General features: G+C 42.6%; 1 protein-coding gene across 1 annotated transcript in view; it reads left to right on the forward strand.

Moving 5' to 3' along the window:
• The window catches only part of LOC311041589 (uncharacterized protein), a 61653-nt gene that overhangs the window by 39213 nt on the left and 5412 nt on the right, over positions 1–17028 (forward strand). Inside the window, exons 29-34 of the mRNA XM_084052033.1 lie at positions 815–991; positions 2249–2448; positions 4463–4525; positions 6956–7114; positions 16097–16198; positions 16809–16889. Of these exons, the coding sequence (XP_083908159.1) occupies positions 815–991; positions 2249–2448; positions 4463–4525; positions 6956–7114; positions 16097–16198; positions 16809–16889 (782 nt within the window). The remainder of the gene's footprint in view (positions 1–814; positions 992–2248; positions 2449–4462; positions 4526–6955; positions 7115–16096; positions 16199–16808; positions 16890–17028) is intronic.

Consider the following 17028-nt stretch of genomic DNA (forward strand, 5'->3'; position numbering starts at 1 on the left):
TGTGTGTGTTGTGTGACAGTAGCTACAGTCTCATATTTACATATATGTGTGTTGTGTGACAGTAGCTACAGTATCATATTTACATATATATGTGTGTTGTGTGACAGTAGCTACAGTATCATATTTACATGTGTGTGTGTTGTGTGACAGTAGCTACAGTCTCATATTTACATATATGTGTGTGTTGTGTGACAGTAGCTACAGTCTCATATTTACATATATGTGTGTTGTGTGACAGTAGCTACAGTCTCATATTTACATATATGTGTGTGTTGTGTGACAGTAGCTACAGTCTCATATTTACATATATATGTGTGTTGTGTGACAGTAGCTACAGTCTCATATTTACATATATGTGTGTTGTGTGACAGTAGCTACAGTCTCATATTTACATATATGTGTGTTGTGTGACAGTAGCTACAGTATCATATTTACATATATATGTGTGTTGTGTGACAGTAGCTACAGTCTCATATTTACATATATATGTGTGTTGTGTGACAGTAGCTACAGTCTCATATTTACATATATATGTGTGTTGTGTGACAGTAGCTACAGTCTCATATTTACATATATGTGTGTTGTGTGACAGTAGCTACAGTCTCATATTTACATATATGTGTGTTGTGTGACAGTAGCTACAGTCTCATATTTACATATATATGTGTGTTGTGTGACAGTAGCTACAGTCTCATATTTACATATATGTGTGTTGTGTGACAGTAGCTACAGTCTCATATTTACATATATGTGTGTTGTGTGACAGTAGCTACAGTATCATATTTACATATATATGTGTGTTGTGTGACGGTAGCTACAGTCCCGTTCTACGCCGAGGAGCTCAGCCCCGTGCTGAAAGCCCCGCCCACTGAGCCGAAACTCCGCCCCCTCCTCGGACCGTCGACGTTCCAGGAGCGGATCCTGGGCGAGAGGCGGGGACGTCTGGAAGACGACTGGTTTGTGCTGCTGGACGCTGGACTCACACAGTCAGGTAGTCCGATCCGCTCTGTTCCGTTACGGTTTCGCTCCGGTGTGTGTGCTCTCTCTGCACGTTTTGCTTTCTGCTTTGTCAGCTGCATGGAAAAGGCTTCAATCTTAAAGTAAGTAAGACGGTAAGTATGCTAATGCTTCAAGGCGGTAAGTATGCTAATGCTTCAACGCGGTAAGTATGCTAATGCTTCAAGACGGTAAGTATGCTAATGCTTCAACACGGTAAGTATGCTAATGCTTCAAGACGGTAAGTATGCTAGTGCTTCAAGACGGTAAGTATGCTAATGCTTCAAGCTAACGTTTGGAGGAGAGGACACGCCTCCTGAAATGTTGGCGGCCATTTTCCATTAGTTTGGACGACATGTCATGCTCTCTGCTTCGCTCTCTGAAGCTAATCTTTCCTCCCATCTCAACGTTTTCAACATGGCCGCCGCTGGGTTTACGCTTAACGCTGAGCTGACGGCTTCTGTGTCCGTCGCTGGGCGGTCACAGGAAGTGATGCAAGAGTTGCTTTAGCTAAAGGTTCAGTATGGGGACGTGGTCTTAAAGGAACAGTACGCGATCTGGGCATTTGTTTGACTTCTCAAAGGCTTGAGGCTGGCCGTGTGTGTGTGTGTGTGTGTGTGTGTGTGTGTGTGTGTGTGTGTGTGTGTGTGTGTGTGTGTGTGTGTGTGTGTGTGTGTGTGTGTGTGTGTGTGTGTGTGTGTGTGTGTGTGTGTGTGTGTGTGTGTGTGTGTGTGTGTGTGTGTGTGTGTGTGTGTGTGTGTGTGTGTGTGCGTGCGTGCGTGCGTGCGTGCGTGCGTTTTTGTGTGTTTTCTCCATGTTTCATACTAACCTCCACTGTAAAATCCTCAGTGTTAATTTAACATCATACTGTGTAACTTAAGTTAAGTTGTGTTTTTCTGCAAACAGGGGCCTCTGGCTCCCCAGGCGGGCCCCCTAACCACTCGGCTATGGCCCGCCCCTAATGTATTTTACAGTTAAATTAATACCTTCTCTCATGACAGGGTTTTGCTTTCCAAAATATCCTCGGGCGTCAGGACCGTGCAGCGTTCCCTTTTTGAGCGGTACTTCCATATAGACAAACGCTGTAATGACACCGTAGCTGCCAGAAGGTGTCGCCAACATTGGATGACTAAAACTAATGATACACAGTATGACTTTAACGTTATAAAACGTATCAATTAGCGCTGAGGATTTTACTTTGTAACCGTTACGTATTATTGACACGTGTCGCTGTTACGTTTGCTGTGTCCAGTAGAGGGCGTCAGCGCGCACCGGGGCGTGCGTCCCGTCAGCGCGCCGGTCTTCTCGCAGGCCGCCCTGCTGGAGGCGGGCATTCCCATGGCCACGCCCACCGAGCAGCCTCAGACCTCCACGCCCATCAAGACGCTGCGCCAAGAGGGCGGGAAGCTGGAGGTCACCATCGAAGCTGTGGAGCCCAAGATGGAGGTCAAGGTACGTGCTGTGCAGGACATCACGTAATGTACTAAGTATTATACCCATTAAGACCTGGAACGCATCTGTGTCACTTTTGATTTCTTTGGCTATTCAAAAATTGCAGATCTACAAGCTCATAGCGCGGCACCGAGTGCCGCGCTATGAGCTTGTAGATCTGCTATTTTTGAAAAATCGTGAATATATATATTTTTTTTTTCAAAAAACTGTTAGGATTTAGATTTTTTTTAAAGAATCGCCTCAGGTCCTAATGGGTTAAGACTGTATGTAAAGGTCGGTAACAATGGAAACAAGTCCCCAAGACTTTTTTGTGTTATCCTTTTAGCCTTAATGTCTGACTGTACCTCGTGAAGTCGTCCAATCGGTTGGGAGGTTTGAAGTTTAGTTTTTAAGCCCTCTCCTATCTCCTCTCTCCTCAGTCTGAGGAATCAGGTGTGGAACCAGTCAGAATGCGTAAGGTATACCTTTAGATTAGATCCCCCGCCGCTGTTTTAATCTGCACATGATCACATGATCACATGATCACATGACCACTGTAGCTACATAGTTTTAACCTGCACATTAGCTCAGTGTAGTTCCATTGTGGCGTCTCGTCTCCGCCACACCTACCTCGTTATCCGGACACCGCCCCCAAGCCTCTCATTGGTCAGACTTAACCTCACCCCTTCTCTCATTTGGTCAGAATAACCTCACCCTTTCCTCTCATTGGTCAGAATAACCTCGCCCCTTCTCTCATTAGTCAGACTTAACGTCACCTCTCCTTCTCATTGGTCAGAATAACCTCATGGTCTCTAATTGTACCCCTCTGGGTCTTAAATGACATCTTCCATCCACTCAGTGTAAAGATATAGATGATTCATAATATGATCATGATACATTCACACTTTATGTAATTAGGATGCTCATGCATGATGACTGCATCTGTGTATTATCTATAACTATAACCATATGGTCTCTGTCGGTTTGGATGTCCAAAACTGTTACTTTTCAGGATTCAAATTCAAAAATAGCAAAAATAGCAGATCAACAAGCTCGAAACGTGTCGCTTGTAGATCTGCTACTTTTGATGCTTTTTTGTGACGCTGTAGTATGATCAAGTAGGGGTTAATATATGAAAAAACACACAAAAAGTTAAGATTTGGAGATCAGAGGTTTCTGCCCGACAACAACGATATGTAGCATGATGAATCTAATGCAGGGGTCTTCAACCTTTTCAGGCCAAGGACCCCCTAGCTGAGAGAGAGATAAACCAGGGACCCCCTACTCTGTATTGTATAAAATTGTGTTTCTGATTAAAGTTTTTTTTCTCCACTTAGTTCTGCCCTTTTTTTCCCTCTACACCTATAGCCTCTTTGCCAAAAAAAAATTGGCTCAAGTTCTCCTCAGAAAAGGGGATGCTAGGGTTCAAGTGGTTGATGTAAAAAAATATATATATATCACACAAAGATTTGGCGGACCCCCTGTAGTAGCTCTGAGGACCCCCTGTTGAAGACCCCTGATCTAATGTGATAGACTATAGTGTTTGTGTCACGTACTAAAACCCTCTCTGGTAGAGACATCAGGCTGTTAGATCTTCCATCTTGTGTTTTGTACATTTTGGGGGGGTTTGTGAGTTTATGAATCTTTGTGGCGCATGATGCAGCACAAACCTCTCTCCTCCTTCAGTTTACTAGCGCTTTATGACATGTAGTGACAATGCACGTCCACAGTGTGGCAGCGCTGAGCCGCCATTCATACTGTCTTGCATGACGTTGTCGCGCGCAGAGAACAGCCGAGCTACAAGCTCACAACGCGTTGCCGACGCAACACGTTGTGAGCTTGTAGCTCGCCGGTTCTCTGCGCGCGACGGAGCATAAATTAGGCTTTACTAGAGTGTCGCACATGGAAATTAGATAGACACACACACACACACACACACACACACACACACACACACACACACACACACACACACACACACACAAAGAAGATGGGGAAGGAAACCCACACATTTCTGTTCTTTCATTTTTCACAGAAAAGAGCAAGGAAAATTGAGGGTGACTCGATTTATATCAGACATAGCCTTTTAATGTTGGAGGTTGGTACAACTACAGTGTGTCTCCGTCTCTCTACACTCTGTTGTTTTTTTCTTGCTCTTTGGCTCACCGCTCCGCCTGCTGGTCATTCTCACGCTTTGCATGCGGCCACCGTTCACGCCTCGTCTTTAACTGTAGTTAACCTTGTACGCAGACGACTATGATTTGTTTTTTTGTTTTTTTTATATATATATGTAAATATATATAATATAATGTAACTCTTAAAGGAGAAGTTCACCCCAAAAAATGCTTATTTTCTATCAAGTACACACCCCATGAAGCCTTGAATTAATCAAATCATTAGCTTAGGAATGAGACAAAAAAAAAATAATCCATGAATTCAAGGCTTCATGGGGTGTGTAATTGATAAAAAATATGTGTTTTGGGTGAACTCCTTTAACCCCAATGGCTTGTATCAGGAGAGTCCTATTGAGCGTATAGGCTGTATATTTTGGACGTGGGGTCGTGTTTACAAATGTAAACAAGCTGCGGTTGTAGAAAAACCCTGGTGTCATGGCAGAGAGATTCAAGCTCCATCTATGCGTCGTTGCGTCGAACCTTTCCAAAAGTGTCTTTTATCTGTTAAAAGCGATCCTGTCGAGCGGCACTCGTGGAAAAGGCGGTGCGATCGATGAACTGGACTTTACGCTCAGAGGAAAGAGCTGTCTGTAGTTCATCGTACGTATGGCGACGCTAGCTGAAAATAGACGATCTACAAGCTCACAACGCATTAAGTAGAATATATCGGACTACAGCCTTCCTATTGCTCAAAAACAGAGCCGTTATTTAGTTAATTCTCTGACTGAGTCGTTCTAGTTCACCAGTCTGCTCCTGTTTGCTGTTAATAATGTATCTTCATTCACTTGATTGTAGAGCAGCAACAAGCTTTTGCCACAAAACCACCAACAAACTACTTGGAACACCGAGCTGAAAATAAAATCATTTTCACCCAATCAAAAAGTATTTATTTTTTTGCTGCTGTGTATGAATTAAATGCAATTTTTAATTCACATTTAGCATGAAGTTGCTCTTTGGCGCTCTGGTGTGTTACAATCACTGTAGTGAATATACTTTAAGAATCTATTCTGAATGATTTATACTCTGCTTTTCATTTAGTAGAGTTTAAAAACAAAATGTCACTGCTGTTCTCTACATATTTAAAGTAGCAGTAAAACATACATTTCACTATTGTCTACATACTGTACTGTATGTAAAAAGCAGGTGTGTAAAAGAACAACTTGGTGTTTAAATGTCGCTGAACTCATCAAGGCTTCTTCTTCTTCTGCTGCTGCTGTTTGTTGTGTTAAAGGGAAATCTCTGCTGATCTTCAGTCTAAATTCCTTCATTGTGATTTAAGCAGATCATGTGTTTAGTGTGGTAAAAAAAAACGACCCTATGTCAAACATGTTGTTTTGCAGCATCAGGCGTACATTCAGGTTTCACCTGATGACGTCATCAGGTGAACCCTCCACTCTTCATCTCACTGAGTAAAGCACAGAAGACGTAGGGTAGTTTTTTTTTACCACACTATACATTATGGGCCCAGTCTTGCGCGGCCCCTTACCGCTTATGCCTAAACTTATTACTTATTATTTTACTATTTTGAAACGTTTTCGAAAATGGCTAATAAGTTTAGGCATAAGGTAAGGTAAGACGCCCCAATAATGAAATGCCTTCTGTCTGCTAAAAGCCTGCTGTTTGATTTGAATACATGTTGTTTATCTGCTAGCTTCATGCTATGCTAGGCCATAATCTATACATAGATCTAATCATCTATGATATGTAATAATCTATAATCAGGTGTAATTATTCATATACTATGTAGTGGGAATCCAATCCAATAACTTGTAAATCATTGCATTGAGTCCATGTGAATCATTGACCTTGATTAGTTTGAGGAATAAAACAATGACATGTTTTAATTATAATTGCTTCTATGATTGTGTATGTGGGAACAAAGCAGTTTGGACTCCTGTCTGTTATACAAATAAAACAAAAGCTTTCAAAGATTTAGAAAAACAAAGTAACAATGCTTCTGCTTTTTTAATCCTGTTTGTGTGTATGTATGTCTGTCTGTCTGTCTGTCTGTCTGTCTGTCTGTCTGTCTGTCTGTCTGTCTGTCTGTCTGTAAACTGAGCAGAATAATGTATCATAATCTAACATGTGTTTTCTGTGTTTACCTCATTCTCTCTACATCCACACACCCTTCCTGTTCATCCTCCCTCTGACCTCACTTCCTCTCACCTGTCCTCCAAATATCCCTCCATCTACTCCCTCTCTCTCCGTCTCTCTCTGTCTGTGTCTCTCTATCTCTGTCTGTCCCTTCTCTCTCTGTCTCTCTCTCTCACTGTTTCTCTCTCTCCTCTCTGTCGCTGTCTCTGTCTCTCTCTCTGTCTCTCACATCGTGCGGTCACATCACATCGTGCGCTCAGGACTTCGATAAGCCTCAGGAGGACGCGTTGCGTCATCACGCCAGCATCAGTGAGCTGAAGAGGAACTTCATGGCGTCCGCCCCGGAGGCCCGCCCCAGCGAGTGGGACAAGCGCCTCTCTAGCCACTCCCCCTTCCGCGGGGTCAACGGGCAAGACGGGGTAAGACGGTCGACCTTTGACCTTGCGTTGCTTGTCACATAAAGACGGTTGGCCTTTGACCTTGTGTTGCTTGTCACATAAAGACGGTTGACCTTTGACCAACCATCGCTGCACGTCTTTGAGTTGACGTGGCGTTGCCATGGGAACAATGTGCATGACGCTGGCTATGATGGGAAAGAGACTGAAGCGTTGGTCTCTTACAAACACTAGCGTTGGTAGTGTTCGTAAGAGTTTGTTTCTGTCGGTTTAATTTTTAATTTGGTTGTTTTGTGTTTGTCTCTCATCACTGACCCTGAGCTGGACCCTATCCTGCATGACCAGGAAGTGAAATAGTCTCTATGCACAGCGGCCATGTTGTAAAGAAACTGGGCCTCTTTCTTACTTCCTTCACAGGTGTTACCAATGATACTAATGAAGGCTCTGTTCCATTCTGGTCAAACAGAGTCAGGGTGCTGATATTGTGCATGTTGGCTCAAACTCAAACTCCCGAACTTCCACACTCGCTCACTCCAATTCCTACTCAATTCCTACAAACCATCCAATTCCTACTCCTGCTCACTCGCTCTCTACTCCTGCACGTCATGTTGTAATGTATAGTCCATATTCAGAATTATGTATATAAATGAACTTCAGTATCTCTGCAGTTTAATCAAATGGGACACTTTCACTCTCAAACCGTTCAACACATGCATGCAGGCATGTTATGTTTACATGTAGGATAAGAGCATGTTATATTTACATGTAGGATAAGAGCAGATCCATGTTTCGTCAGCTCTAAAACATCCCTTTGAAGCCTGTGAAACAGCGCTGCTGCCTCTTATACTGTCACTAGTTATGCTTTGGTGTTGTGTGTGAAAAAAGCTGATCTATAAGCTCACAACGCACGATGCAACGCGGTGTGAGCTTATAGATGTATAGACTTTTTTCATACCTGACAACAGAGCACAACAATAGTGTAAGTCAAGCTTGACTTTACTGCATTTTATGGCACTTTACTGCACTTTATGGCACTTTACTGCACTTTACTGCACCCAAAGTGGAATGACATCAGAGCAACTTCTTCTCTCTTTCCCCACTGAAATGTCTCTCCTGCTATCTTCACCCGTGTGTGTGTGTGTGTGTGTGTGTGTGTGTGTGTGTGTGTGTGTGTGTGTGTGTGTGTGTGTGTGTGTGTGTGTGTGTGTGTGTGTGTGTGTGTGTGTGTGTGTGTGCGTGTGTGCGCTACAGTTTAGGCAGGAATAAGGACATGGGGAGGCAGGCAGGGGGAGGAGTTGCATAGTTAACCTATTAGATGTCAAACACAATCTAGTCGACAAGGAAATGGAGATCGTTAGAGTTGAGGCTAAAAAGATAATAGAAGATTTGGCCAAAATGAAGAACATTCAGTGACAATAGAAGAGCATTTAGCCAAAATAACAGAACTACCAGTGACATCATCGACAGGGGAATCCAAGCTAATAGAAACTGCAGGTTTTGTATTCCAGGATAGTTGGCATGCTATATTGGAAGCCATTGTTCTAGCGTTAATTAAAAAAAAACTGCCTAATGATGATGTCACTGGTAGGCGGGTCCACAGCTCTACTCTGAGACAGAGTAGAAACACATCTCACCATTTTATCATGAGCATTATTAGAGAACCAATTATATGAAGATACTGTAGGTTGAAAATGAGTGAACTCAGTGGTTCTCAACATCATCATCATCATCATTTGGGGACCCCCCAAAATAATCATATTTGAACTGGGGACCCCCCTAAATAATGAGCACACCCTGACAAGCACTTGTAATTGTAGGGGTTGAGGTATTTACATTTAGTTTGACTCGGTTCCACAGATACATATAGTGAAAATAGCCGATCTACAAGCTCACAACGGACGCATTGTGGAGACCCCCCTGGGGGTCCCGACCCACAGGTTGAGAACCACTGCTTTAGCTGAGTTTAAGAGCTTCAGTGATGTCATCTCAAACATCTCAGCATTCCTCTCTTCTCCTCTCTGCCTTCTCCTCCTTTCCTCCTTACCTCCTATCCTCCTCCCTTTCTTCCTTTCTCCCCCCCCCCCCCCCCCCCCCCGTTCAGTTTGTCATCCGTCTACCGCGGGGCCCCCTGCTGGACTTCTACTCCAAACGCTGAGGGGGAGCCCCGCCCCTCCGCAGAGGAGAGAGGAGAACCTCATCCAATCATCTTGCTTCATCCTCCTCTCCAGCTTCCTCCTCATTCGCTCGCCTCTCCTGCTGCTGCTCCTCCTCTCTATGACATCACCGCTCTTCCTCTCTGCCCATCCTCTTCCTCTTCCTCTACTTCAGACGTTAAGCCCCGCCCCCTTTGGAGAAAAAAACTCAGTGCTTCTTCTGACCTCTGACCTTTAAATACCTGACTCCGCCTCCTACCTAACGTGTGTGTTCTACCTGACTCCGCCTCCTACCTAACCTGTGTTTTACCTGACTCCGCCTCCTACCTGACCTGTGTTCTACCTGACTCCGCCTCCTACCTAACGTGTTTTCCAAAGAACTGAAAACAGGATAAAACTCCACTTCTCTTTTGTGTTGTTGTTATTCGGTCTTCCGACGACGCAGTCGGGATTAAAACACATGTTTATTGAAAAATACAGATTAATACCGTGAACACAGGTTCCGAATGTCGAGTTAACATCTGTGGCTACAGGGTCAGTACTTTATATGTTTTTGTGCCGAGACGTCCACTTTCTTGGTGTCCGTAAGGACTCGAGCAGCAGCGTTCTGAATCGACTGCAGTCGTCGGATCCATTTATTTTATTTAGGGAGACCTGTAAAGACGCCGTTACAGTAGTCAAGTCTACTGGAGATGAATGCATGGACACGTTTTTCTAAAACCTGTTGTGATATAGTCTTAAGGTGAAAGTAGACTTTGTCATGGTTTTAATGTGATGGAGTTCTTTCTCCGTTTGGAACCTCACCCTCCATGACAGCTCCGAGTTGAGGTTCCTCTTCGTAGGATAGCGGCAGAGTGTGACACCCGCGAACGGTGGCCAACAGTTCCCATTTTTTACTTTTTCCACACATCATATCCAAAAAGTAAAGGTAGTCCTCCCTGCTCTCAGATGTTTGAAGTCTTAGCGAAAAAGAACATTTAAGGGACATTAACATTAAACAGGTTGAAACAAACGTTTAAATTGCTTTTTTCTCAACCAGTTCCATATTTTCTCACTTCTTCCTCGTTTATACCAGCCGGAAGTCCCAGCCAAAAAAACATGGCACAGGCTGATTTAAACGCCTGTTTCAACCCGCCGCATGAATGTTATTTGCTTGTTTTTGACCTGCTTTGCAGATAATAAAGTCCAATAAAATCTTCCATAGACCATACCTTTCCTTTTTGGATACGATACAGAAAAAGGAAAAAATCTGCACTGTTGTTGGCCACCGTTCACCGGTAGCACTCTCTGCCGGCAGCCTTCTAAGCGAAACCCCATCTCGGAGCCTTATAGCGGAGGGAGAGGTTCTGATCGTGGAGTCCATGACTACTAGTGTCCATGACTCCATGACCATGGCTAGTGGAGTCCATGACTGCACCAAGGTCTGTGGTTTTGAACGCAATGTGGTTTTTGTCCCTCCATATTGTAAAGAAACTGGTCTTCCTCCTCCTTACTTCCTTCACAGGGTGTTACCAATGATACTAATGAAGGCTCTGTTCCATTCTGGTCAAACAGAGTCAGGGTGTTGACTCACTGGAAACACTTTGCCACACTAGTGGGTCTCAAAGTGTGGTCCAGGGACCCTCATGGTTCCTTGAGGAGGGTTCCAAATGGGCCCTTACGGGTGTGTTACTCTGAGAGTGTACAAATGGAACCAAATGGACCCGTTGATTGATTGTTTGTTTGTTTGATTGATTGAATGATATATTAACAGTTTGAAAAAGAGAACAGGAAGTACAGTTCTATACATGATCTGTTAAAAGGATTAACCCAAGAAAGGCTTGTTTCCATTGGGGTCCTTTGTACTCAATTCATTGAAACATTAAGTAGACAGACAAATACAATACTATGCAAAAAAAATACATAAACAAGTTGTAATCAAACAGAAAAATATGTACAGTAAACAGTTCTGGTGATAGGCTTGGACCATTAAGGGTTCATTTGGTTCCATTTGTACACTCCCAGAGTTATAGGGGGTCCTTGAAATTAAAACGTTTAAGAACCACTGTGCTACACTAAATGGAACAGAGCCTTCATTAATAAGACCTGTGAAGGAAGTAAGGAAGAGGCCCAATTTCTTTCCACCATGGCTGCTGTGCAAAGAGCCTATTGTGGTCTTAATATTTAAAAAAGAAAAGGAGACTTATAACATTGTTTGTCAACAGATATTATATGTCCTGTCATGGGAAATCTTGAGGCAGCTTAACGGTGTTGTAATAAATGTTTATTCTTCACTTGTTGCATGACAATCAATCATTAACAGAAATGAGCACATGGAAGGCACCGGTTCCTTTTTGATTCACAAGTTGATGTCATGTTAATGTTTTCCATACAGTGTGGTTCCTGAGGACATTTTAACAGTGTTTGTTCATACATATGTTTTATTTATTATCATGGGACAACTGAAGGCAGCTTAAAGGCATAATATGTAACTTAAGCCTGTGTTTACATAAAACAATAAATACAGTTTCACTGTTTGTTTTGACAGACCAAAAACATCCTGTCTACCAAAACAAACAGTGAAAACACCAAAATACAGTGAGAGGACAGTGTGTTTCTATAGGTAAACACCACCACACTACTGTAGTGTGTTTCTATAGGTAAACACCACCACACTACTGTAGTGTGTTTCTATATGTAAACACCACCACACTACTGTAGTGTGTTTCTATAGGTAAACACCACCACATTACTGTAGTGTGTTTCTATAGGTAAACACCACCACACTGCTGTAGTGTGTTTCTATAGGTAAACACCACCACACTACTGTAGTGTGTTTCTATAGGTAAACACCACCACACTACTGTAGTGTGTTTCTATAGGTAAATACCACCACATTACTGTAGTGTGTTTCTATAGGTAAACACCACCACACTACTGTAGTGTGTTTCTATAGGTAAACACCACCACACTGCTGTAGTGTGTTTCTATAGGTAAACACCACCACACTACTGTAGTGTGTTTCTATAGGTAAACACCACCACACTGCTGTAGTGTGTTTCTATAGGTAAACACCACCACATTACTGTAGTGTGTTTCTATAGGTAAACACCACCACACTGCTGTAGTGTGTTTCTATAGGTAAACACCACCACACTACTGTAGTGTGTTTCTATAGGTAAACACCACCACACTACTGTAGTGTGTTTCTATAGGTAAACACCACCACACTACTGTAGTGTGTTTCTATAGGTAAACACCACCACACTACTGTAGTGTGTTTCTATAGGTAAACACCACCACACTACTGTAGTGTGTTTCTATAGGTAAACACCACCACACTGCTGTAGTGTGTTTCTATAGGTAAACACCACCACACTACTGTAGTGTGTTTCTATAGGTAAACACCACCACACTGCTGTAGTGTGTTTCTATAGGTAAACACCACCACACTACTGTAGTGTGTTTCTATAGGTAAACACCACCACACTACTGTAGTGTGTTTCTATAGGTAAACACCACCACACTGCTGTAGTGTGTTTCTATAGGTAAACACCACCACACTACTGTAGTGTGTTTCTATAGGTAAACACCACCACACTACTGTAGTGTGTTTCTATAGGTAAACACCACCACACTACTGTAGTGTGTTTCTATAGGTAAACACCACCACACTACTGTAGTGTGTTTCTATAGGTAAACACCACACTACTGTAGTGTGTTTCTATAGGTAAACACCACCACACTACTGTAGTCTGTTTCTATAGGTAAACACCACCACACTACTGTAGTGTGTTTCTATAGGTAAACACCACCACACTACTGTAGTGTGTTTCTATAGGTAAACACCACACTACTGTAGTGTGTTTCTATAGGTAAACACCACCACACTACTGTAGTCTGTTTCTATAGGTAAACACCACCACACTACTGTAGTGTGTTTCTATAGGTAAACACCACCACACTACTGTAGTGTGTTTCTATAGGTAAACACCACCACACTGCTGTAGTGTGTTTCTATAGGTAAACACCACCACACTACTGTAGTGTGTTTCTATAGGTAAACACCACCACACTACTGTAGTGTGTTTCTATAGGTAAACACCACCACACTACTGTAGTGTGTTTCTATAGGTAAACACCACCACACTACTGTAGTGTGTTTCTATAGGTAAACACCACCACACTGCTGTAGTGTGTTTCTATAGGTAAACACCACCACACTACTGTAGTGTGTTTCTATAGGTAAACACCACCACACTGCTGTAGTGTGTTTCTATAGGTAAACACCACCACACTACTGTAGTGTGTTTCTATAGGTAAACACCACCACACTACTGTAGTGTGTTTCTATAGGTAAACACCACCACACTACTGTAGTCTGTTTCTATAGGTAAACACCACCACACTACTGTAGTCTGTTTCTATAGGTAAACACCACCACACTACTGTAGTGTGTTTCTATAGGTAAACACCACACTACTGTAGTGTGTTTCTATAGGTAAACACCACCACACTACTGTAGTCTGTTTCTATAGGTAAACACCACCACACTACTGTAGTGTGTTTCTATAGGTAAACACCACCACACTACTGTAGTGTGTTTCTATAGGTAAACACCACCACACTGCTGTAGTGTGTTTCTATAGGTAAACACCACCACACTGCTGTAGTGTGTTTCTATAGGTAAACACCACCACATTACTGTAGTGTGTTTCTATAGGTAAACACCACCACACTACTGTAGTGTGTTTCTATAGGTAAATACCACCACATTACTGTAGTGTGTTTCTATAGGTAAACACCACACTACTGTAGTGTGTTTCTATAGGTAAACACCACCACACTACTGTAGTGTGTTTCTATAGGTAAACACCACACTACTGTAGTGTGTTTCTATAGGTAAACACCACCACACTACTGTAGTGTGTTTCTATAGGTAAACACCACACTACTGTAGTGTGTTTCTATAGGTAAACACCACCACACTACTGTAGTGTGTTTCTATAGGTAAACACCACCACACTGCTGTAGTGTGTTTCTATAGGTAAACACCACCACACTGCTGTAGTGTGTTTCTATAGGTAAACACCACCACACTGCTGTAGTGTGTTTCTATAGGTAAACACCACCACACTGCTGTAGTGTGTTTCTATAGGTAAACACCACACTACTGTAGTGTGTTTCTATAGGTAAACACCACCACACTACTGTAGTGTGTTTCTATAGGTAAATACCACCACATTACTGTAGTGTGTTTCTATAGGTAAACACCACACTACTGTAGTGTGTTTCTATAGGTAAACACCACCACACTACTGTAGTGTGTTTCTATAGGTAAACACCACCACACTGCTGTAGTGTGTTTCTATAGGTAAACACCACCACACTGCTGTAGTGTGTTTCTATAGGTAAACACCACCACACTACTGTAGTGTGTTTCTACAGGTAAACACCACCACACTACTGTAGTGTGTTTCTATAGGTAAACACCACCACACTGCTGTAGTGTGTTTCTATAGGTAAACACCACCACACTACTGTAGTGTGTTTCTATAGGTAAACACCACCACACTACTGTAGTGTGTTTCTATAGGTAAACACCACCACACTACTGTAGTGTGTTTCTATAGGTAAACACCACCACACTACTGTAGTGTGTTTCTATAGGTAAACACCACACTACTGTAGTGTGTTTCTATAGGTAAACACCACCACACTACTCCAGTGGCTGATGGATGCTGCTTTAGATGGAAATGACGGGTAGAAAATTTATTTTTTTTGTTATGTAATCATAGGGCAAAGTTGCATATTATGCCTTTAGTGGTAGTATACTGGTATTGGTATGGTGTAATAGTATTATTATGTGTTGTTCTTGGCATTTGCATGACAATCAATTTCTAACAGAAATAAAATAATACATATTGTGCAGATGTGCTTCTGTTTGTTCCTTTGAAGGACCTATTTATTTTAAGTATCTGTTCATTTAAAGGTATTTGTTCATTTAAAGGTATTTGTTCAATTAAAAGTATTGTTCATTTAAAGGTATTTGTTCATTTAAAAGATTGTGTGGAGTTTGCATGTTCTCCCCGTGTCTCCCAGGGTAGTTAATACCCTCACAAAAACATATAGTAATCCTGGTCACTATACCGCCTCCCCCATGACAGCTGGGGCGCCTGATGGAGGGGAAGGGAACTGGTTGGAATAACGTGTTCCTTCCACGCGCTACGTCCTACCAGGGAAACTCTCCCTGTCAGGTGACAAGAAGGTCAGTTGGCTCTCATGCATTGAAGGAAGCATGAGCCTGGCCTCCCTAGGCTGTGGGGGACTGGTGTAGCGCTGGTGTAAGGCTGGTGTAGGGCTGGTGTAGCGCCCAGGATCACTTAGGAAATTGGCACCGGGTGAAAAGAAATCACACCCAGTGTGAAGTGGGCGGTGTGTGGTCATCACATGACTCACTTAAAAAACATGGATGTGTTTTTTTAAGTGCCATACTGCTATTCATAGGGCTGCACATGTGTCATGTGTTTCGCTAGCCAATCCCAGTCCTGAATAGAGTCAACCAATTATAGTCAGCCAATCACATTACAGCTAGTGGTGATGACATTAGCTGTAATGTGATTGGCTGACTTTGCAAAAGTATAGATTTGCATTGAGTGTGGAAGGGTTAGGGGTGTAGACTGTGTTGTAGACTATTGGCCAATCATGGTGCAGGATTGGTCAGTGTCCAAACCTCACTTATAGGGGGAGGTTACACCGCCCCAAAAAATGGGTTACAAAAATCGCGGGATAAAAATAAATAAATAAATAAATAAAAAGTTTGTGTGTGTGTGTGTCATAAATAAAGGTAATAAATGTATTGTGCCCCCTACAGGTGACAGTAGACGGGTCGGTCGGGGAGTCTGTGTCCTCTGTCGTCACCACGGAGACGGATGGAGCCACCTCTGTTACCACGACAACCACTCACATCTCCAAGGTACCTGTCTGTCTGTCTGTCTGTCTGTCTGTCTGTCTCCATCTGATTGATATATAATTTAGTTGCACTCATACCAAACATATCAGATCTACAAGCTCACAACGAGTCACAGTGGACATGATAAATCAGACATTACACAACTATATCTCTGTTCTGCTATGATGACATGTCTGTAATTATAACAAGCTTCCTGCCGTCTTAATTAATTAATTGATTGATTGAATACTTTATTAGTCAGGAATGCAAACAGCAAGAGGTGCAGTCAGACATTAAAGGAGTAGTTCACCCCAAAAAAAAAAATTCTTCTATGGATTAGTCACCCCATGGAGACTTGAATTCATGCATATATTTATTTTTTGTCTCATTCCTAAAACAATAATTTGATGACCGACAGCGGTTCCGGTAGGAGACACAAAGACTCTCCTTTGTGTCTCCTACCGGAACCGCTTAGTTCCGTGAGTGAGCCCGCCTGGGGAGCCAGAGCCCCGGGTTGTCCCAGGTACGATTCCAGGCCAGGCCAGCAATGTGTCCATGTGTGTCCCTGAGCAAGACTCTTAACTCTTCATTGCTCCCAGATCTAATTCTGTCTGTCTGTCTGTCTGTCTGTCAGGTGGTGAAGACAGGCTCTTCAGAGTCTCGTGTGGAGAAGAGGATTGTAATAACTGCTGACTCAGATGCTGATCTGGATCAGGTACAAATGATGCATAATGATAATATTTAATATGATACATATTTATACAATATTTAATATGATACATAATTATACAATATTCCTTTCAAGTAGTCACAGAATATTTATCTCCATTATGATCGATCCCCTGATGATTGCT

The sequence above is a fragment of the Gymnoscopelus microlampas genome (assembly GCF_963454915.1).
Source record: "Gymnoscopelus microlampas genome assembly, chromosome: 3".
Classification (NCBI taxonomy): domain Eukaryota; kingdom Metazoa; phylum Chordata; class Actinopteri; order Myctophiformes; family Myctophidae; genus Gymnoscopelus; species Gymnoscopelus microlampas.